The sequence below is a fragment of the Calypte anna genome, chromosome 7, assembly GCF_003957555.1.
Source record: "Calypte anna isolate BGI_N300 chromosome 7, bCalAnn1_v1.p, whole genome shotgun sequence".
Classification (NCBI taxonomy): domain Eukaryota; kingdom Metazoa; phylum Chordata; class Aves; order Apodiformes; family Trochilidae; genus Calypte; species Calypte anna.
The window spans coordinates 31,866,147-31,888,000 of record NC_044253.1 but is presented as its reverse complement, the minus strand read 5'-3'; the positions used below and the strand labels follow the sequence as shown (position 1 = coordinate 31,888,000).

Here is a 21,854-nt window from a genome sequence, read left to right as displayed (position 1 = left end):
CATGCACAATGCAACTGATTTTTAAAGTGACCTTATGCTTATTGTCCCCTAATGCCTCAGTTACCCAGGAGGACACAGCTGGGGTTTGCAGATTACCACAGACCCAAGCACTCCCCTGACCCACACCTTGTTCCTTTCTCCCACATTTACAGGTCCCCAATCCCACAGTGACTCCTGCTCCTCTACCCCATTCCCTCTGCTTATTTTTAAGTTTTTACTCAGTATTTCCACATTATGCCCTTCTCCACCAGGCTTACCTCAACGGAATTTGTCTAAATCCTGACACTTTGGTTGGCAATTAGCAGCATGCTATTAAACACAACCCAACCCAACCACAAACCTGCCTTCACACAGGGTGGCATTCCCTTTCCAGGTCTTGTTTATAGTTCTTTCACTTTTTGACTCTTCCCCCCCTTGCATAACACAATCGGGTTTGTTACACAACACTGCAGACAATGTTTGGGGGGACTTTTGCTTGGGAGGAGGATTGCTTTGTCTTTTAGTGCCTTTTTTGTTTGTGATTTTTTTGTTTACAGTGATAATAAAACTTTGTTTGCCTGAGGGTTTGTAAGGCTCCTCTGTACGAGCTAACCCTACTTGTAAATCATCTTTTCCAAACACCTGAAACTTCCTTGTTAATAATGGAATTCCTGGAGATCAGGAAATTTTTCCATTTAGGGTTTAGTTGGGTTTTTTTCTTACAAATGCAGGGGGCTACAAATAGCATCTCCAATCAATACTGATTAACAGTGTTTCAGGTAAGTGTTTATTCCTTGTCTAGAAACACTCCAAAAAGCAAAACAAAGACACTGGCAGCAGAAACCCAAAATGAAGCTCAGCAAGAGTGTTCAAAAATACTGTATTTCAAACTGCCAAGAGCTGTTTCAAGGTCTCTTAGGGAAAACCTGCAGAAGAGACGGCAGCTACACGAGCAAGCTGGATCTGCCCGCAACACAACTGACAAAACCTGGTTTCCAACAGGCTTTGTGTTGTTTGCCCCATAATCCCTGGCTCCTCTCGGACAGCCTTTCTGCTAATCGCTGGCCAAAAATAAAGCGGTGCTCTGGCTGGTGGGCGGTGCTGCGGCACTGGTGCCCCCGCCGAGCCCAGCCCGCAGGAGCTGACTTTGGACACCTTCCCCGAGCCTTGCCGGGTGTGTTTGTACCGCTTGGGTGTGCTTTACCTCCCTCACCCCACTTGCACAACATTTACAGGAGCAGGATGATTTCTAAGAATGGAGAGAACAGCTCAATAGCATAATCTGCATTTTTCGCACAAAACATTTTACAGCAACGACTGCAAAAGAGACATTGGTCCCACCGGGTATGTCCTGGTTAGGAGTATGAGGAAAAAAGGAAAGAGGTCTATTTAACACACTTAGGACTTTAAGAAAGAAATCATCTCAGTAGGCAGCTTTTGTTTTCAGTTCAAAAGCAGCCTAGTTACTCATGTATTTTAGTATTTAGTTAATATACTTAGTATTTAAGTATTTTAGTATTTTGTTCTACTAACTGGAAGAAAAACAACCAAAGAAAAAACCAAACAGGATTACACGGGGAGTCTCAGCTTTCAGCACAGCCCTCACTGTGCAGGCAGAACCACACAGGTAAAACTGCAGATGCTGGGGTTTTGCACTACCCGGAAAATATAAGCACAAATTCCTCCTCTCTGAAAAAGCAAATACACAACATAATACACTGCTTAGCTAAAAAGGATCTCTCTTTGAACAGTAAGAGAATTCAATTTGGGACAGACCACCCAAACAGTTTCAATCATTAAAAACATCAAAAAGGACAAACTTCAAGTGGAACTTATTTGTATTCATTTATGATAAATTCCATGACTCATTGAAATCTCTGAACAGGGTTGTTGTTCTCCTTGTTCATAATGGCTTCTAAACAGAGAATCACATATTATTTCCAAGTTTATACCATGTCATCAGTTAATTCCTGTGCAGTCCATAATATGCATTTGTAACATAACATCTGAATTATTTTTTAAACTTAAGTTAAAAACTTAAACACTGGTACATGACAAATGTACCAGTACATGACAAATGCTGGTACATGACAAATGCTCCTCTGAGTTGTAGATGTCTCTAAAATAAAGTCATATTTACATCCACTGTAATGTCCATATCAACATTTTAGTTACCCTTTTTAAATTCAGTTTTTGAAAAGAGGGCCATAAAACCTGACCTCAGAAAAGACCCACTCAGCCCTAACATGCTAGGATAATTGGAATTTAAACTCCTCAAAACATTTACAGGATTTCACAATGTGGACCAATGAGGAAGGAGAGTCCTAAGGCACACAGACAAGCTTTCTAGCGTTATAACCATGCTTTATCTTTAAAATAAAGATCTCATCCTTTTTTATTTTTATATTTTTTTTTTATTAAATTAAGCACAAAAAGGAGATACCTACCCTGAGTCAAAAAAAAACCCCAACAGGTTTACTTTGGATTTTTCTTTTTTTTTTTTTTTTTTAATTGGTTACTTTGCTTCCCGGTGCAGAGAAGTATCAAGAACCTCAGTCCTTGCTACATTTTACATTTTAATGCTTCAGCATGTTGCGTCCCGGGCGCTGATGCATAATGATTAAAAGACTTGCTCAAGACCACGCAGAAAATCTCCAAGGTTGAAGGACACCCCTGGATCTGAGCTGCTGTCCAGCTTTGTTGTCTACTTCATGTAAAGTTTTACGTGTTAAGTGGCCTGTAGCCTGGGAAGTCAGTTTGGTCAGGGTCACTCGACTGGAAAGGAATCCGTGGCAATCCGTTCAGCTTGATTATCACAGAATGGTTGTGGGTTGGAAGGGTCCTTAAAGTTCATCTAGATCCAACCCCCCTGCGGTGGGCAACTCACTATACCAACTTTCCCCAAACCCCATCCAACCTTGAACGCTTCCAGGGATGGGGCAGCCACAGCTTCCCTGGGCAGCCTGTGCCAGTGTCTCACCACCCTCACAGTAAAGAATTTCCTCCTAACATCTAATCTAAGGAAATCATCAAAAGGAAGTTTAAACTTAGGAATTTTAAAAAATGCATTAAAACTCACGCACGAAGACGCAGGCTAAAGCCTTCCCCCCACCTACTAACCCAAGCATTACATATAAAGCATAGAGAACACGGCAGCAGAACGCTTTGTACCTACTCCGCCGCGCTGCGGGGAAGCAAGCGATGCCCCGGCCCCGCTGCCCCGCGCAAGCCGCCCGCACATCGCCAGCTCCCACGGGGCAGGCGACAAGGCCAGGCCCGTGCCGGGGGACAGACTCCCGGGCCGGGCGTGCAGAACGGGGCGCTCACACGGGGTGAGAGGGAAGAACGCGAGAAGCCCCATGGCTGCGGCGGAGCGGCCCTCAGTCAGCACCGCACCGCGGCCCGGTAGCTCCAGGCTCGGCCCGGACCCCGCCCCGCGCCCAGACCGTTACCCCCCCCGCCCCGCCCCCACCCCAGTCTCCTCCTCGCACATGCGCGCCAGCTCTCGGCGGCGCCGCCACCGCCGCTCCCGCCGCGGGAGTCAACCGCCGCCCGGCCCCGGTTTTTTCTCAACCCCCCCACCCCGGCGCCTCAGTGCGGCGCTCCCCGCTGGCGCGCAGCCGCGGCCTCGCCGCCCGCCCCCGGCCGCCCCGCGAAGCCCCGCGCTTGCCTCCGCCCGCCGGCTTCTCCACAGCAGCGGCGCCGCTACCGCCGCCCGCACGCCAGCGCCGCGCGGCGCGGCTCCAACTGCCGCTGTTGAGGAGTCCGCGCCCCGCTAAAGCGCAGCCGGCGGGCGGGGCGGGGCCTCCTCGCGCAGGGAGGCGGGGCCGCTCCCCCGAGGGAAGGAGCTCGGCCAATCCGCCGCGCCCGGGGGCGGGACTTGGCCAGGGGACGGCCGCCTCCCATTGGACCAGAGCCTGACGCGGGGGCGGGTCTCCTGCCGCGCGCGCACCTCAGCAAGGCGGGAGGGGAGGGGCGGGGCGGAGGCGGGCGGAGAGGCGTCCCCTGCGCCTGGCCGGGCTGTGAGGGGGGACCCGCTCCCTGTCAACACAGCCTCAGGGAACATAATTTTTAAGCCTAACTCGGAAAAAAAAAAAAAAAATCGCATTTTTACTGTGGATAAGCACTTGGAAACAGTAGTGCTTATCCCAGCACTACTATTTCCAACACCCCAGTACCACCTTCCCGTCCTTGAAATTCCCCCTCAAAACTCCGAGCTGAACACCGGCAGAGAGGAAGCATCCCCGTTTTCCCCTGGCTTTGTAGTAATGCAGACAACCATGAGACTGCATAGAAATGCTTTATTATAGTTATTTGAAGAAAATTAAAATAAGGCATTCTGGGTTACATGTAAACACTCAGGTCAGCATTATGCTCCCTTCCCCCACAGCAAGTGTGTAATAGCAAAAAATTCAGTGATACAGTGATATCTGTCTAGTGGAAATACGAGTTCTAAGTTATATTAACATTTAACTTTTATTTGTTAAGGAAGTGGCTTCTCTGGAGAAGAGACCTGGTTCTGAAAAGCAAGGGTTGGATTCAACACCCATGATCTTCCAGACATTAAGATTGTCTTTTACTACTGGAACTTTTGGAACCCAGAGAACTACTGTGTTTTCCAAAGATATTTAACTTAATTTAAATACTAGATATCCTGCATATAAGCCCACTGTTGTGACTAACATTTTAGAACAGCATCACTTCCTTGAAAGTGATTTTACTTAGTTTGATACCTGATTTAATACCATATAGTAATACAAAAGATTCTGGAAGACTCTCCAAAATAGTGAGCGTCTGACCTACTTGTCACTGACAATGTCTCTAGCAATCAGCTCCTTCATTATTTCATTGGTGCCACCATAGATTGGCTGAACACGGGCATCCACAAAAGCTCTGAGGGAAAAAAAAAAAAGGAAACATTTAAAAGACCCCCACAACTCCTTAGAATGGATACAGAAATAGAAGAAAACTATATCAAATTTTATCCTTGAAGATTCCTTTTTTCACAGTATGCAACTCCCATTTTTCAAGTTCATGTTTTCAGAGAGGCTTCACCTACATAAAGTATTTCCCCTTTCCAAGGTCCTGTGCCAAGCCAGGCCTTTGGTCAGTTTCTCTTCCAAGGGTTTTTCCTTACATTGTAAAGTCCCCACTACCACCTCTACTTAAACATAACTACATTAAAGTGCTGTAAACCCAGCACTAACTCACCACCAAAGCCCCCTTCACCCACCCACCCTGCAAACCCACAGGACACAGGTGTCTGGTTGTTGTGAACACACAACTCCTGCAGAGCCTAATGAGAAGTTATCATGGTAATTTCCTCTAATGTCCTGGCCTGTCTGATCCTGTCAAGAGGATCACAGACTGCTCACAGAGCAGTCAGTTCTCTCTTTGAGGTGGGACTCAAACACCTTGGGGAGGAAAAGTGCCAACTGGTTTCACCTTGGCTGGCTACAGCCTTCTGCTGACACCATCTCCGCTTGGGCCAACAGCCAAAAAGCTGCACACAGCCAAACCTTTTCCACCCTCATGCTGGAACTGGCCCCAGTACATGCACAGGACAATGACAGAATGCTTTTCCATCTTAATTCTGCTCCACTATAGACAGCAGCAGCCCAGAAGCAATGCAGCATTCTCTGGAAACATGTTGATGAAGCACAGGGATAATAAAACCCTGTAGGGACAACTACAGCACACAAAGGCAGGCAGGGGTTTGAGGACACCCCCAACGGGGTTTGCTGGCTTTCCTATCTGGTAAGATAGGGTGTAGAACACTTAAAGTTACACTCATTAAAAACACGCAGGATGGACTTAGTTTAAAGCAATGCCCCATACTCTTAATGTATTTGGAATTTTTAAACTACTCAGTTAAAATACTACAAGCACAGCAGTCCTGTTTTTGCTAGTTCTATACTATGAGATTAAGCCCTTCTTTAAACAAAAAGCAAACTAACCCAAAAAAACAAAACAACAAACCAAACAATCGACAAAACCACCAAAATATCTACTTCTATTGATGTGGCAAATTACATGTACACAAATTAAAACAAATCTTTACAGATAATCTATAAGGAAATATAAAGAGCTCCATAAATGTCCCTGCACTCATGAAGTACGCAAAAAATTGCAAACAGCAAATTCCTCCCTATGTATAATTCTTAGGTTTTTTTCATTTAGAAAGGTGTAAAAGCCAGTCATACTCTTGAATAAGCACACTGCTATTTGGTATTATTACAAAGAATTTAGAATGAATGTTTTCTTTCATATGTATGCATGAAATTTCAGAACAGACAAACAAGCTCCCTAATTTTAATTTTACATTGCTTTTCTGCTTTTTCAATTAACATTTTCTTCTAGAAAAGCAAGTTCTGTTCTGTGGAAAGTGGTAACAATTGCTTAACAGCTTATGAATTATCTGGAGAATCAAAACAAAGCCTTCCTGCAGAGCTCTGCACAGCAGATTGACCTTCAATAAACATGGTGGGAAAGGGAACAGTAAATCACTATTAACACAAAAACAACAGATACGTAAAGGAAGTGCCTTATTTTACTTTGATGGTAATCTTTTATCATTCAAGTCTGAAATATTACACTTACTTTGCAATTGGATACTCCCACATGTACCCCCATCCTCCATGCAGTTGCACACACTGAGTTGCTATGCTGTTTTGCAGATCAGAACACCTTAAATGGTCAAAAATAAAATTGTTTTTTTAGAAGGATGTTTTGCTGTGGCACATTACTAAAGATACAAATAAGTTCACAAGACAAATATAACCAAACGTTTTACTCTCTATAACCCATGTTAACTGATGGCCATTAAAATACTTGATCTTACGAATCACCTTTTCTTTCTGGAAAGAAATGAATACATTAAATTGAACAGTATTCAAGATTTGTTCTCATTAGAGAAGAATTTTTAGAGAGGGAAAGCTTTCAAAAGAGACAAGCTTGTTTACCTTTTTCACAGGCCAAGAGATTTCTTTTGTAAAGCAGGTTGATGTAGTCTCGTTTCTTATCAAATTCCCCAGCTGTGTCAAAAATTAACAGCATCATAGGCTTTCCCCACCACCACTTGTAACACAGCAGAATGCTCTTTGAATAAAACCATCACCTGAGCATAATTTATTTTCCTCCAAATAATCAGTTTTCTGTTCTAACAAATAGTGTCATTCTTAAACAGGATTCTCCACAGCAAAATACGGAATTATTTCACGATCTTAAAATGTACATTTTTAGTAGCATTTTGCTTTGTGAACCTTCCCTCTAGAATATGACAGGCAATGTATGATTTACAGTTGATGTCCTGTATCTCAGTTTTTTGAAAGCTACATAATTGATGAACACCTGAAAATTACATGAAAGAACCCACACAATTTTAACTGCATTGCAAGTTCAAGCTAAAACTGAAATATGAGAGGCACCTTCTAAACATGCAACTTTCAGAGTGGCAACAGAAGTAAAGAAAATGACAATTCAAGCCAACTGATCATCATGGAATAATTTAAGAGCTCTTTTTTCCTAACCAACTCCCTGCCCTGTCCAATTAAATCCTTACAGTTTATTATACCAACTTTAAATATGCAGCAGTGAGCTACCACAACTGTTCTTCCTCAATATATTTTTTAATTAATTTAGCTACATAATACAACCTACCACCACAAAAAAAAAAACCCAAAAAACAAACCTACAGACCTTTCATCAGATATCAGAATAGGCACAATCTAAGTTTTAAAATTCTTTAAAGTTCAATTCAAGCCATTGACTGTGCAAAAAGGTTTGAATGAAAATTAACTGGAGATAGTCTCCTGAAACAGAAAGGAAGAAAACAGTTCTACAGTCAAACATTTTCTAGATCACATAAGAGTTTTATGGTAGTGAGCCACAGGGATTCCATTAGGGAAAGGCATTAACATGAGGGTGGGAGTTTCAAATGCCTCACTTGGACAAATGTATTGAGGAAGAAAGTCTGTATCTGAGCCGGCACTAATTATTTCCTCCTCTTAGAAACTGAATGCTCCTGCTTATGTACCTGGTATTTGTAGGTAATCAGTGCCAGCAATAGCACTTTATCAAAATCCTTCTTTTCATTGCAAATATTCTCTCTGGATTCCCTTAGTATTTGCTACTCATTTCCTCTATACTTACTTTTATAAGTATAGAATCTGTAAACCTCTGTATCTTCAAAAGAATTGTTTATGTCTGATGTGCCAGAGTTTTTTCTCCCATCTTTGCAAGCAAAATAAAACTACACAAACTAATGTGCCACTATCTCAGATCCTTCCACTCATCCGGCTCTCTCTGGTAAAACCCAAGTGAACAGATAACACCACCAAGTACAGGCAGAAGGAGGAGGATTCCTGGCCAGTAAAGGCAAGCACTGTTTAGTCTCAGTTACAACAGTAGCTGTAGCCAACTATTTCTTTCCAAAACCAGATAGCTTCAAGAACAGACTGGGCCAAACAGCTATTGCTACATAACATTAACTAAAAAAGTACCATGAGCTTCAGGTAAATCTACATGTTTAAATAAACAAACCACAAAACAAAACAAACCCACAATATAAAACAGATACCTCTCCATTAAAAACAACAAAAAACACAAAACCATAAAAACAAAACCAAACACACACAACAACAATTTGCTACATTAAAACACAAATATTTGTCTAAATACCAATGAAGTACTCACTTTTACTTGAAGCAAAAGCTGAGTTCTGATCTTGTTATTAATGGAACCCTATTTTAAAAGCATATTACTTTGAAACTTATCCACTTCACCAACACTGGTTTTCACCTTAACTAAGATTTTTGTTAATTACATCGTAACATTAAAAGGTCTCTGTTAGAAGCCAGCAATGTCACTACTAATCAATTTTTATCTTTTCATTAGAGCTGAACAGTTCATTGTTTTTGTTATTAAACTCCTGTCAAGATCATACAAGTAACACTTTAAAATAGCTTTAGGCACATACCAATACTTGGCCATAGAGGCTGTGGCAGAGTCCAGGCGTTTATCTGCATGCAGCTGCAAACAGTTGTCCATAAAAGCTCGGCCCACACAAATCTGTGTTTTCATTTCTGCCAGCTTGTGCTGTTACTGTCTTTATTTTGGAAGTGGACAGGTGAGGCAGAAGGAGAAAGAGCAGAAGTAGTACAGTTTTAAGTGATATTTGAAGCAGAGAACTGAGAAGTTTCTAGGAGCATTTCTGTTAGAAATCACCATTTCAAACAACTTCAGTTCTGTACCAGAAGACAACTTAATTTCCATGCAATTATGGCTTTAACCATCTCATCACAAAAATTTACTGCCTTTTACTTCTCATACCAACTCAAAACATTACTCTAAGAGAAAAACCTGAACAGACTGAAAATATAAATTCCTAGAGAGCACAGAGTAAGAGTCACTGGGGCACTTTGTCACTCTCAGCTCCCTCTTGTGGGGAATGTCCTTTCACTCTGTAGAGCCACCAATTTCCCCAATTACCAGTAATGTTCTACCATAGATTGGATGCATTTTTCCAAGTACTCAGTTCTTCAAAGTTTAAATGATATTAAAGGAGACAAGCAAAATCAAAGGAAATTTTAGACTATTTGAAAGTTTTCCACCAGTAGAAAAGTTTCTAGATAAGAGGTAAAATCCATCACTATGGTTACATAAAATCAGACCAGGCAAGCACTTGACCATCTTGTAATTCTGGAATGGAGTGGATAAAAACACCAGCTAGAGAGAATTTATTTATTTACTTTATTTCCTGATATCAGTTAGAAAATTGTGTGACCAAACCGATTCTATGTTCTCTTGACAGTAACTATAACCTACCAGTCTACTGTTACTATAAAGAAAATATTTTATTTCAAACACTGTACTGTGTTTGTACTTTGTTTGTGACTGACTAAATGAGTTGGGCAAAGCAGAGCTGTATTATATCCACGTTCTAGTTACTCAGCAATAAAAAAGAAACTGAAAAGGTATGCAAGAATGGATAACTTTGGCAAAAATAATATCCTCAGTGAAGCTCACTGGCCACCTGGTGGCTGGCAGTGGGTTAGGCTAAAAAAAATATTTTGGCAGTCCCTGCATAGTGAACTACTACAATTAGGAAAGATCCCTTACCTACATGAAAAAGGTAAACAACTATTTCTTTTGTTAAAGCTGCACACTGCATATAACTAAATTGCATCTGGATTTAGGATTTCTAAATGTTAACTTTAGAAACTGATAAAGACCATAATTTTCTTCCAGCCTACTTCTGCCCAATTCTGCTGCTATTTACAAATAAAGATTTAATTTTGAAAAAGGAAGAAAGGCAAGCTCAAGATTTCAAAATGGGTGTATTTTTTCTAGTTATTTCCTAAGTATATAGAAAAACCGGAGACAAAACTCCTGTAACCGATGAGTCACTTTTATCCTATAAATCAAACATGCAGGAGCTAGGTCTGGCTCAGCCCTAACAGTTAATGTGGTTTTCAGGAAAATTGTTGCTTTCCGCAGTATTGCCATGATACATCTGTGCAAAAAGAGTGCAGCTATAAACATCTCAAAATAAAATTAACTACCACTATCAGGAGTGAGGTATCCTCACAGAGAATGACCAACACTTCTACACACAGTCACCTAGACACCCAGCTGGCTGCTTGCTGAGGAAATTTCATTACAACACCCATAAAGCTGAACACAAACACCTCTGCAGCACTCAGGTAGCAAGGTCATTGCCTGGGAGCCCCTATCAACATCAAAGCTTATTTTTCTGTGAAGAACACAGTACCTGCACACGCACCAAGCTTTTTTGCACTCTGTAAGATCCCAGGCAGATAGAGAACTACATGCAGGTGTAACAGATCCTGTGATCAGGGTCTCGGACAGTAAAGTGCAAGCCTAAGAGCAACATGGTAATTTTTTTCCTCCGCCAGCAAAAAGCCAGTATAATTTCTGCCTGGATATTTCACTTCAAAAGCAGACCATTGGGAGGTATCTAACAATGGTAAAAATACATTCTTGAAGGTTTTGTGGTGGTTTTGTTATTTTTGTTTTTAAAAAAATGGGCACAGAGGCAAACAACACCCCAAAGCCCAACTTATGCCCAGTGATTGTCATTGCTCACTTCTTCACCCACAGCCATAAGCTTTCAGTTCAAACTCACCTGTAAGTGTGAAATGGTCTTCCCAAAAGCTTTTCTTTGCTTCACATAATTCCTTGTTTCTTCAAACATGAACTCACAGCTGGCAAGAGCCATGTCAGCAATCAGGAGTCTTTCCTTTTAAAACACAAATTATGTAATCTGGTTGAATTAGTCCTACATTTCTCTGCATCAGATGCACAACTGGGACACAGATGTTCAGTGCTGTTCATTAAGGAAGGGGGCAGAAGTCACACTAAGTATCAAGCCAGGCTCTCTGCATTACTGAAATTAATGAGTGGGACAAACGACTCCCTGTCTAAAGCTCACTTGTAAGTGGTTTCAGGGTTAATGTTCTATCACAACAATGACTCAAATGATACCTACAAATCAACCACAGGATCCAATACTGACTGAAAAATTCACACTGAATTGTATTTCAATTACTGGCTTCCACTGCTCAGTTAAAACAACTGCATTTAATTTTTTAAGACACTTCCAGAAAAACAAAATCTATTAAGAAACCTGTCTGCTTTTTCCTTCATAAAATGCTGAAAACCAGAAACTATGTACAATTACTTCTAGCACTACTAAAATCATCAGATGCATCATGTTGAACCTGTTCAGTGCCTCTATTTCTTTAAAGCAGAGATTCTTTAAAAGATTCTTTGATCAGGTTTTGGCTTTACTCAGTGTAAAATTAAATACACATGATCCCTATCAGATGATGCAAACACAGTCAATTTTGATGAAGCACAGCCACATTCTGAAAATGCACATTGTCTCTTTGTCTTCCCAAATAATTCCAAAACTTTGTAAACCACTATCAAGGTATTGTAATAAATAAGCAATTTCTTTATTTTGCTATATGGACAGAGTTCCTTACATCCTTAGTATGCTTCTACTAGTCAAAGATTTGGAACAGCAGTGCTTGCTCGTTTTCTTTAAAGAAAATGTTTCAGATGCATCCGAGACCTCCAAGCTGTTTAATTTATTAAGCACCGTAATTCCTTGTTAGAAGGTATGTTCTTTTAAATATACTACCTTAAGCTCAAGTTCTTCAGTAGCTGGGTTGTTGATTAAGAAGACCTGGCTTTGAGCTGGTGGGGTATCAACACTTACCAGTGCCAAAATAATTGCACTTTTAGAACTAGGACCCATGTTCTTCATTTTTATCAACACAATGTTGGCTACACTGTGATTCTGATGTCCTGATTCTGAGCCCAAGGTGCCTCCACATGATATATAATCTTCAAGACTAAGGGCAGATTCTTGCCATGAGAAAAATTCTCCATATTCTTCCTACAGACAGCAAACACTCATGTTCCTCTTACCTGTGGGAGCTCTGCCATCAGATAATAGAAGCCTTTGTCTCTTTCCAAGCAAGGCACTAGCTGGCAACCGCACATCTTCAAAAAACAGCTCTGCTGTGTCCTGGAGATTTTTAAATGCATCAAGTTTATTGAACTGACATTCTTCAAATCTTCATTCTACTTCTTCTGTTGTCATCCCCTTCCTCCCCCCCTTTTTTTTTTTTGGCTACTGTATACATTTAACTGGTATCTTAGACTCATTTAGGTGGAAAGGTCCTCGGAGTTCATCTAGTTCATCTCTACTCAAAGCAGGTCCAGTAAAGCAAGCAGCTGAGGGCTTAGTCCAATTTATGTTTTTCCAAAGCTCCAAAGACAGAGTTTCCATGACCTGTTTGGTCCCTGTTCCAGTATCTGATCATTTTTATGAGAATTTTTCTGAATAACCTTACTTAGAATTTTCCTTAATGTCATTTGTGACCCCTTATCAGTCTCCCTTTCACTGTACTCCTCTAAAAAGATCTGGTTCCACCATCTCTACAGCCTGTTAGGCAGCTACAGACACCATTTAGATCCTGTCCTTCCCACCTTCTTCATAGTGCCACAATCCAGCTTGTCAGCCTCTCCTGCATATCACATGCTTCAAACTTTCACAGGCAAACCTAGCATACATCCTGTGCACAGATATTGATTAAATTATGTCTAAAGCCTAAGAGCTAGTAAACTGAGCACCAGTATAATTTTCCATTTATTTAGCTAATGCTACGGCATTTAAGTGGTGTTTAGACTTCTCTAAGTTATTATTAAGTGGTTGTACGAACTCACTTGAGCTTTCAAGCCAATTTTTGTTCAGTTTGCGTCTTTGATGAAACCTTTTGTTCCATTTTCCACCAGAAAAGAGGCTGATCCCATGAGCAGGGGGATTTGGCCTCCCGGTTTGTCACTGCAACCACAATCACTACATCACTCATCCAACCATTAGTGATGAACACCTGTGAAAAAATCCAACTCAAAATAAGGCCACAAAGTAGGTAGACCAATATTAAAAGAGATCATCAAGCAGCAGAAAGAAAAAATTCAACACTTTCACAGAACTGAAATGCAAGGTTTAATACCCATAACAGAATTTAAGCTTTCTGACATAAGATCTTTGGAAAAAAGTCTATTTAATCTAGGTATTATTTTGAGAAGTAATAACATGGGCCAGAAGTGTTTTGTTAATAATGGCACAGATCTGTGTCTTTTGTCTGTCCACTGATGAAAGAAAGTATAGTTACTCAACGCGGCGCGACACTGAACTTGAAGACCACGTAGGTTTTCCGGATAGAAATTGAATTAGCCACCACTCAAAACGTCATTCAATGGCTTTCTTTTAACAGGTGCTTACCTAATCCTGCAGAATAATTCATGAACCTGCCAAGTAATGCACCTTACCATTCCAGCAAAAGAACATGAGCTGCTCTGTCCTGCTTGGCTTTAGCCATGCAGCATGAGCAAGCCACCCTTTGACAACCTCTTATGCACGATACTTCCCTTGCACACATCCTCACCATCTAAAATCCTGCTAAGGCCAAAAATCTCTACCAGTTCCATGTTACCATCAGGAGTACAAAGGAAGGAGGAAGAGAAAATTAAGACATTTCAGATCTCAAAATAAAAACCAAAACCAAAACAAATAAAATGAAGCTGTTGAACTGACACTTTCATTTCAACACTATTTTTGCCTTCTTGTTTTATAACTGCAATGAAAGAGGAGGTTAATGCTTTGCAACAGTTGGACAACACACAACACCTGATACAGCTGTTTTTTTCTCATAATATAACCAGCAGGCTCTCAAATAAAGATTCCACAGGTTGCATTGTGGCAACATGATTTTTTACTCAGGACACAGAAGATTCACAGTGGGCTCTGTATATATAATGTTTTTCTGTCCAAATTCAAGACTGAAAACCAGCCCCAGTCCTGCTTGTACTACAAAGGGCTTTAAGTTTCCCTTTTCTTGCCAGTTTAAGGGTAAAGAGGCCTGTGGTAGGGTTTTTTGAAAAATACAAAAGAACCATCTCAAGCTCTTCATAAACTAGTCAATAAATTGCAAAGCAGTAAAAATACTTTAAGTTTTATAAAAAAAAGTAACTGGAAAGGAACCCACAACATATCCACAAAAAACCCCCCAAAACAACACAAACCCCAAACCTGAAGGACTAGGGGGAGACCACTAACAGTGGTGCACAACCATCACTGTCTAAATCCATTCAGTTCCCAAAGCCTGTGAGTGTTACACATGTCTGTTCACTTACCTTACTCCCATTAGAATCCAGTCACTTCCATCCTTTTTCGCGAATGTTCGCACTCCCTGCAAGTCACTAAAAAGAAATTCAAAAGGTTCCTCAGGAAACCATTGCAGAAACTGCAATTTCTATCTTGATCTGTACCCTATGTAAAATAAAATAATCTTATACTAGCCAGACACAGGCTGAGTAAAAATGCATACCAGGATAATGAAACATGGTGAAAAGGCCAAGAGCATAACAGAACCCACAAGCATGCTGCAGCAAGGGATGAGAAATCTACACAATTGTACAAGAGCATGAGATTCCATTTTAACCCATCTGCTTGTGGAAGGTGTTTTAACACAAGCACTGACACCAGTGGGTCAGCATCCCCTTATGTCAACATGCCTTAAGATGACAAACAGCAGACAAAATCCACATCCTCTAAGCAGGCTCAACTCTGATGAGGAAGCTCTGTAAAAAAGCCACTGAACGACGTCTACCATCTGCAGTAGCACGACATCAACAGGCTTTGCTCTTCACCTGTCCCTTTCTGTTTAAGAAACCAGCCAGATGAGCTGTGCCTGCCGCAAACATGTGCTGTCTGCCTTCAGTAAGGATGGACAAGAAGGGATATTTCTCTGTTCGAAAGGATTCAGAGGAAAGAAAGTAAGGTATTCTGCTCCACAACAACAGCTAATAGTAAAGTCAAGCCCTCTCTATTGAGGTATGTGGTTTTCTCCTGACATTTTACATTAAAATTATGTTCATGTGACAACCAAGTTAGTAACTATAAGCCCAGACCATAAAAACAAATACAATGTGCACCTGCCCACAACAGGATGATACTGAAAATTATTCTGAGCAAGTATCTTGGAATGACAAAGCTGTAATAAAGGAACCTAAAAAGTAACAGTTGTTCTTGTGGTACTACCTAACCTAGGATACTGTCTAGTCACTAAGATGACCATATAACCAGGAGGGTCAAAATTTTTTCCACAGAGAACATTACTAAGTGCTGTCTACTGATTTAAAACCATTGTTTTAACTTACCTGCCAGCCCCAGGTTCTGTCATGGCAATAGCTCCAATGCAGTTGCCTGCAATCATTTCAGGGATAAAACGTTTAACCTGCTCTTCAGAGCCATAGTTTGCAATGTAGGGCATGACTATATCTGAATGAAGGCTGAATCCTGGGCCAGTACAGTTAACATACATCCTTTGGGAGAGGGGAAAGAATAAAATTTCAAACAGAAGTACTACAAACACTTAAACATTATTTAAACATTGACCTTTATACAGTTAAAACAGACCTAGCATCAAAAAAAGTCCCACCACAGAAATAGCCAACATAATCTGAGCTTTTGGCACTTGTATACCATTATTTAAAGATCTGATGTTCACAGCCAAATGAGAGTACAACCTACTGCACTAATTTAATGCTTCCCCCAGTCAAAGTCCAAACAATGGTGGATGACATTTGTTATTTGAACAACCACCTAGAATACTTAAAACAGGAACCATTTACATATGTCTAAACTATCCTTTTCGTGAGAAAGGTAACACCATTTTTTGTAAGCAAACATATCCCACATCTTAATAAGATACAGTCTCTTGAAATATCACTGAAATTCTTCCTGAAGTGTCTAGTACTTACTGCTCCTCCCAGACCACAGCTGAAGAGAGAATATCTGCTCCGATGCCTCCATGTTTTTCAGAGATAGCAACACCCAGCAAACCCTGTTGTCCAGCCTTTTGCCAGAGCTCCCTGCTCACCTGGCCTTCCTTCTCCCATCTGCAAAACAAACACAAAAACAGTCAGGCATTAAATCCCTCACTGTTATGGGCACTGCTTCACACTACAACACCCAGAGCCAGGTTTCATTGCATAGGAAAAGACTTGTGGTCTGACCAACATGTAGGGTAGCAACTAAATTTCACAGCTAAGAAGTGGCTCAATTATATTTTTTTTTTTTAATTTTTCAAGTCCACAGGTGCCACTGACATCACAGGTGTACCAACTGTATAACAAGTTTGAATTCCTGCTCCAATATGTAACCTGACACTTAAGACTTGTTATGAAATGCAGTGCTGCCTACTGGTCCAAGTATCAGACTGGTATTTAGGAGATTTAGCCACAGCCATCTGGGTAATCACAAGGTCTTTATCTGCCTGTAAACACATTTTCCCCATGTACAAAAGTGTAATACAAAAGTGTCTTTTGTGAAAGATTCCAGCTCTGCCAATAAGAAATGCTTTGTAAGAACAAAGCACTAACATATTAGTCACTTCTGTACAAAACCTGGTGCCTGTGCACCTACTGCACATCAGTACTGTGCCTTAGCAAATTACTGCTCTCTGGTGGTTTTAAGTCTGTAAATAGCTAGTTGAGGTATATCTGCTGACAGTCTGCAAAACTTTAGCACCACAGGAATCACTTATTCTTGGAAAAACAGTGCCTCTACTGAGTTTAGCAACTCAATAGGAAGCTGGATGGCCATTAACAAAGCCTTTTTTCTATTAATGTATCTTATTTGTAAGCCACAATTTTAAAATTCTATGGTAGACAGATTTCGGAGACATTTCTCTGACACCTCTGTGCAGCAGAGCTATACCATAGCATTTTATCCCCCTTACCTACTTAAGCTCATTCTCAGCTTTTGCTCCCACAATGGAAATCTGAAATAAATCTCTCCAGTGATCTTTGCTATTCACCTCCTCCTTGCAGGGCCATTCCTGTCTCTGCTTCACCCACCAAAGCTTCTCCAGCCTCACAATAATCCACAGCTACACTCACTAATGCCACGTTTGTTTATACCAGTCCAGCTGATTATTATACTGTGCCTGAACCTCCTTATTTACTTGGAAGGTATGAGAACAGACTGGTTCATAGGTCACTGAACTGATGCAAGAACACAAGCCCAACTTGTTCCAGTTTCCCTAGGAAATCTTTGTGTCAGCAAGCCAGCACACAGGACCTTCAGCAACCTGAAGCTGAGGAAGAACCTGTTCACAAACCTGCACTAGAAATTACTCAAAGATGAGGGAAAACATGTGGGTCTATGGACAGTGTTTGACTGAGCAGTGGAAAAGCATGCTACTTTGAGGTCTTGGGTTGAGGAGAAAACCAAAACACAGTAGGCACCAACTCTGATGGAAGCTGTTTCAGTTGTCTCCTGCCATTGATTTCTGCCCCACCCACTCAATTGTGTCATCTCAACTGTTTGCGGATACACACTGTGAGCTGCGCCAGGCAACTCATCCCACAGCATGGTTTAACAAAAAGCTCTTCACTGTCCCCCAGTGTTTTCACTAAAATATTTTTCAAGTAAAAATTAAGACACTACTGCAGCTTAACACTTTGTTTTCAAAAACATGTTCTAAGTTAATTTATTTTCTTTCCCCAGCTATAATGTCACTGGGTATAGCTAAAATAAGGACGAAACACACCTTCCAGCTCTAGTTTATTTGAAGTACAACATATCCACTCTGTGCTGAAGACAACACATTTCCACAGGAAAAAAAAAAATTAAACAATGATACTTTGAGCAATTTCTTGGTAATACATAATCCAGTTCACCACCCTAGAGGTATTGTATTTACAAAATCTACAGCAATGTAACCTAGACACAACATCAGTCCATTGTTGGATGAGAGCATGGAAACTGAACTGTCCCCATAACTTTATCCCCAAAACACTAGTGTCAGAGTTAATACCTAAAGGCAGGGAAACTTCCGCTGCAAGTCTGCAAACTGCATCTGTCTGCTTATCTCTGGCTTAAGATGATGATGCCAGATTGCCTACATTGAAGCTCAAAGAACGAAGTGAATTTTGATTATGTGCAATTAATTTATTTTTCTTTCCATATATGACTTCCATAGGCTAGGTTGTTTGAATTGAGTAAATTTGAAGTGATATTGCAAATTAAAACAAATGACCTGTTCATTAAGAGTAGCACTCCAAAAAGCATTTTTTGATGAAAAAGGCACATTATTTAGGAAAAAACGAGAACATTTATGGGTTATCTTACTCTGCATGAAAAGGTAGCACTTCCTCCTGGAAGAACTTCCTGGCACTCTCCCTGAAGATATCATGATCTGATGAGAAGATCCTCCGGGTACCTATGTCCATCAAACTTTTAGCAAAAGATGGTTCTGGGCGCTTTGTGCCATGATGTTCAGTTTGCAGAGGACTAAAAATACACGTGAAAGCATCTATTAGGACACAGGCAAAACCATTTACAAAACACTTTTAAAAGAAACATGTGTGGTGTTGTTCACATCCCAAGTCTAGCAAAATGGTCGGTCCAAAGGACACCCATGATAAGTATAAAAACACAACACACACTGCACTTCACTGGGCTGTGAAAGCAGGCAAAGCAAGAGTGGTTTGTCCTTAATGCTTCAAATAAACTAACACAAATAATACCTACACACATAGATAACAGGATAAAGTTCATTCAAGATGCAAAAGCCATCACTGCCTTCCCCTGTGACATGCTACTTCCAAAACATAATTCAGTTCAATTTAAAATTAGGTGTTAACTTTTCAAACAAGTGGGTTTTGTTTGTTCTGTACACACCCACTGAAGCTCCAAAATTACAAATCCGTTATACTGAAAGTTCACACACTCAAAATAAAAGCAAACAACAACACTGACTTGCATTAAAGGGCTGTATAATATTCTGCAATCTCACATATAATTGCACAGTTCTAAACTTGAAAATAATGCTCTTCCTTCCTAGCTCTCAAGTGATTTTGTTGTATGTGAAGGCTAATCCTCTAGAAACTGATAAAAATATGTGCAACTTTTTTTACAGAAAAGAAAACCTGAGACAGTAGTAAGCATCAAGAGTTGAAGCTACACAAGAGAAATATAAACAGAGAATAACAAGAGATGATTTAGAGCTTCTGTAGGGGGTTCAAATGTCAGAGATGACACAGTACCTTAGGGGTGAAATGAAAATGCACTTCCTTGTATGTTGAGTTCTTCAATTTGCTTTTATTTTATTGCCACAAAACAACAGGAAATATAAATACAGAGCTGAGCTATATTAAATGGAAAAAGCCATTTACTCTTCCTTCCCCAAACTATATGTTCATCTTCCCTCAGTTTCTCAGCAGTCATTGTTCTTAGTCCCACAGAGCTCCGCTGAGCCTACACTTCTTTACCCCATTAAAATGATGGGTTTTATTTACTGCCACACGAAGTTACTCGCACTCTTCCTCACACAAAGGATTAAACACCCCTGAAACAAAGACTTATTTACTTCTATTAATACCAGGAAGAAATGGGCAACGCGCTTGGCAGTATTTTGTACTCTCAAACCTAGGCTTCACATTCTAGGCACACAGTGACTCTCTCAGAAACTCCACCCTGTATTTTAAGATAAGATGATCCTGAACAATATTTAAGAACAATTTTCTGTTTAACTGCGGCTGCTCCCTAACCCCAACCCCACCCCAAGGGACAGAACCGGAGGGTCCCCCAAAGCCCCTTCCTTCCCTCCCTCCCAGCCCAAGGCCCCGGCTGCCAAGGGCCCGCGGGTGACCCACCAAGGACATCACCGGCCCATCACCTGCTACCACCACGGGACTCGGTGTCACCGGGCGTGGAGGGGATGTGGAGCAAAGGTCGGCCCCGTCACGGTGCCGGGCCGGGGGGACTCTGCGAGGCCGGCTGGGCTCAGACCGCAGCCCAGGGGCTCACACCCGGCTCTCCACTGGCGCCCACAACCCTCCCATCCCCCTAGTACCGTCCAACGCCAGCCCCGCTCACCTGGCCTGGGCAGAGGAAGACCGGGAACCGACAGCCCGCAACAACCCACGGCAGCGGAACAGCCGCAGCGCCATTTTGAGCAGCGGGGTGAGGGCGGAGGGCGGGGCACCAGCGGGGTTCAAGGGGGCGGTCACGGCAGCGCCTTGCGCGTTGAAGGCGTCTAAGTGATGTTCTTGTTGTTATCGCTATCTTCTCGGAGCGTTTCCTGGCAGCTTCTCCTTTCCGTCAGCGCTGCTCCGCTTCTCCTCCCTCCTCTGGCAAGGGGGAAGGTTTCTGCTTCCCCAAACCTCTATCGCAACAGGCGACTGTGGTTGTCATCCCTACTTCCTCCTACCTGCGGTTGTAAATCCCTCCTCGTAAACCTGGGTTGGCAACAGGATTATTATGAAACATCCGCATTGTTATTCTTGTTCTAACGTAGCTTTGAAATCCGGTTACAAAGGGGACTGGGAACAGAGGCGACTCGGGCGCACCCGCGGAGAATGCGGTGGCCGCCACGACGAAAGCCTGCGCCGTGGCGCCCTCCCTTCCTCTCTTCTTCCCTCTCTCCCAGGGAAGGCAGCGGGGCCGTCCCCTCCGGGCCAGGGCTGTCACCCTTCCCCGGGTTAGCAGGAAAGCTTTTCAGGGGCCTGGTGTCCCCAGCCTCGGCGAGGGGCTGAAGGTCAGCTCCCCTCGGCTCCTCCGGGCCCCTTCAGGCGGCAGGACGGGCCCTTGCTGCCCCTCCCCGGGTCGGCCAGTGTTCTTCCATCCAGGTCGTCCTGCTCGTCCTGACTCTCCTCAGAATCTGACACCTGAGTGTCGATTTGGGGAATTGGGGAAAAAAAATGAGCTTGTAAATGGGTATCTTCCACTGAGAAAGCAGGTCCTGTCAGCTTCCTGTACCAATAAAACCCTGAAATAGAAACCGAAAAAACTGATGTCATTGTGATGAGGGCTGGGTTAAAATGATACACAGTGCCCATCGGTGGGATTTGAGAGGCTTTCCTTACTCTCCACATGGTGTTCTAGGACCTTCAGGTGTTGTCCACCAGAGTCACCGGACAACACAAAAACTATAAGCAAAAAGTGAGGGGTTTAGCCCTGAGGTTTGTTGAGAAATTAAACAAAAGATGAAAATCAAGATTGTAGTAGCTCAAAACGCAAAGAAGACCAGCCCAGAAGGTATTTTTCGAAATATTTTCATTATAAACTAATAATCTACTGGGAGCTGCATTGTGCATGATCTATTGTAATGTTCTAAATAGATTAAAACAAAGCAAAACAAACTTGCCTTGATCAGTCCCATTTTCAGCTATGTTTCTACACCATAAGCCAGAAGATGGCAGTGCAGGAATAACTATTCCTACGGGATGGATCAGCCTGAAAGGCTCCTTGCCCCTCGGAGGGTGCATGC

The 21,854-nt window shown here is 41.9% G+C and overlaps 2 protein-coding genes across 8 annotated transcripts in view; both read right to left on the bottom strand.

Annotated features, from left to right (window-relative positions):
• The window catches only part of KANSL1L (KAT8 regulatory NSL complex subunit 1 like), a 68,108-nt gene extending 64,731 nt beyond the window's left edge, over positions 1-3,377 (bottom strand). For 4 of the 7 annotated variants that reach the window (XR_003987744.1, XM_030454163.1, XM_030454166.1 and 1 more), the window contains exon 1: positions 3,155-3,377. Coding sequence is in view for 3 of the 7 variants with exons in the window: in XM_030454163.1 (XP_030310023.1) it covers positions 3,155-3,340 (186 nt within the window). In the remaining 4 variants the exon portion in view is untranslated. Of the gene's footprint in view, positions 1-3,150 lie in introns of all 7 variants that reach the window. The other 3 variants (XM_030454170.1, XM_030454171.1, XM_030454168.1) reach the window with 3 other exon arrangements.
• Positions 3,378-4,260: 883 nt separating this feature from the next.
• Positions 4,261-20,724, bottom strand: ACADL (acyl-CoA dehydrogenase long chain). Its single transcript, XM_030454105.1, is given in 14 exon segments — positions 4,261-4,872; positions 6,580-6,666; positions 8,957-9,075; positions 9,340-9,348; positions 11,126-11,239; positions 12,436-12,475; positions 12,477-12,535; positions 13,237-13,320; positions 13,323-13,419; positions 14,710-14,775; positions 15,736-15,900; positions 16,339-16,476; positions 18,713-18,874; positions 20,462-20,724. Coding segments are annotated over 14 exon segments (1,308 nt in total). The 5' UTR covers positions 20,536-20,724; the 3' UTR covers positions 4,261-4,778.
• Positions 20,725-21,854: the final 1,130 nt, after the last annotated feature.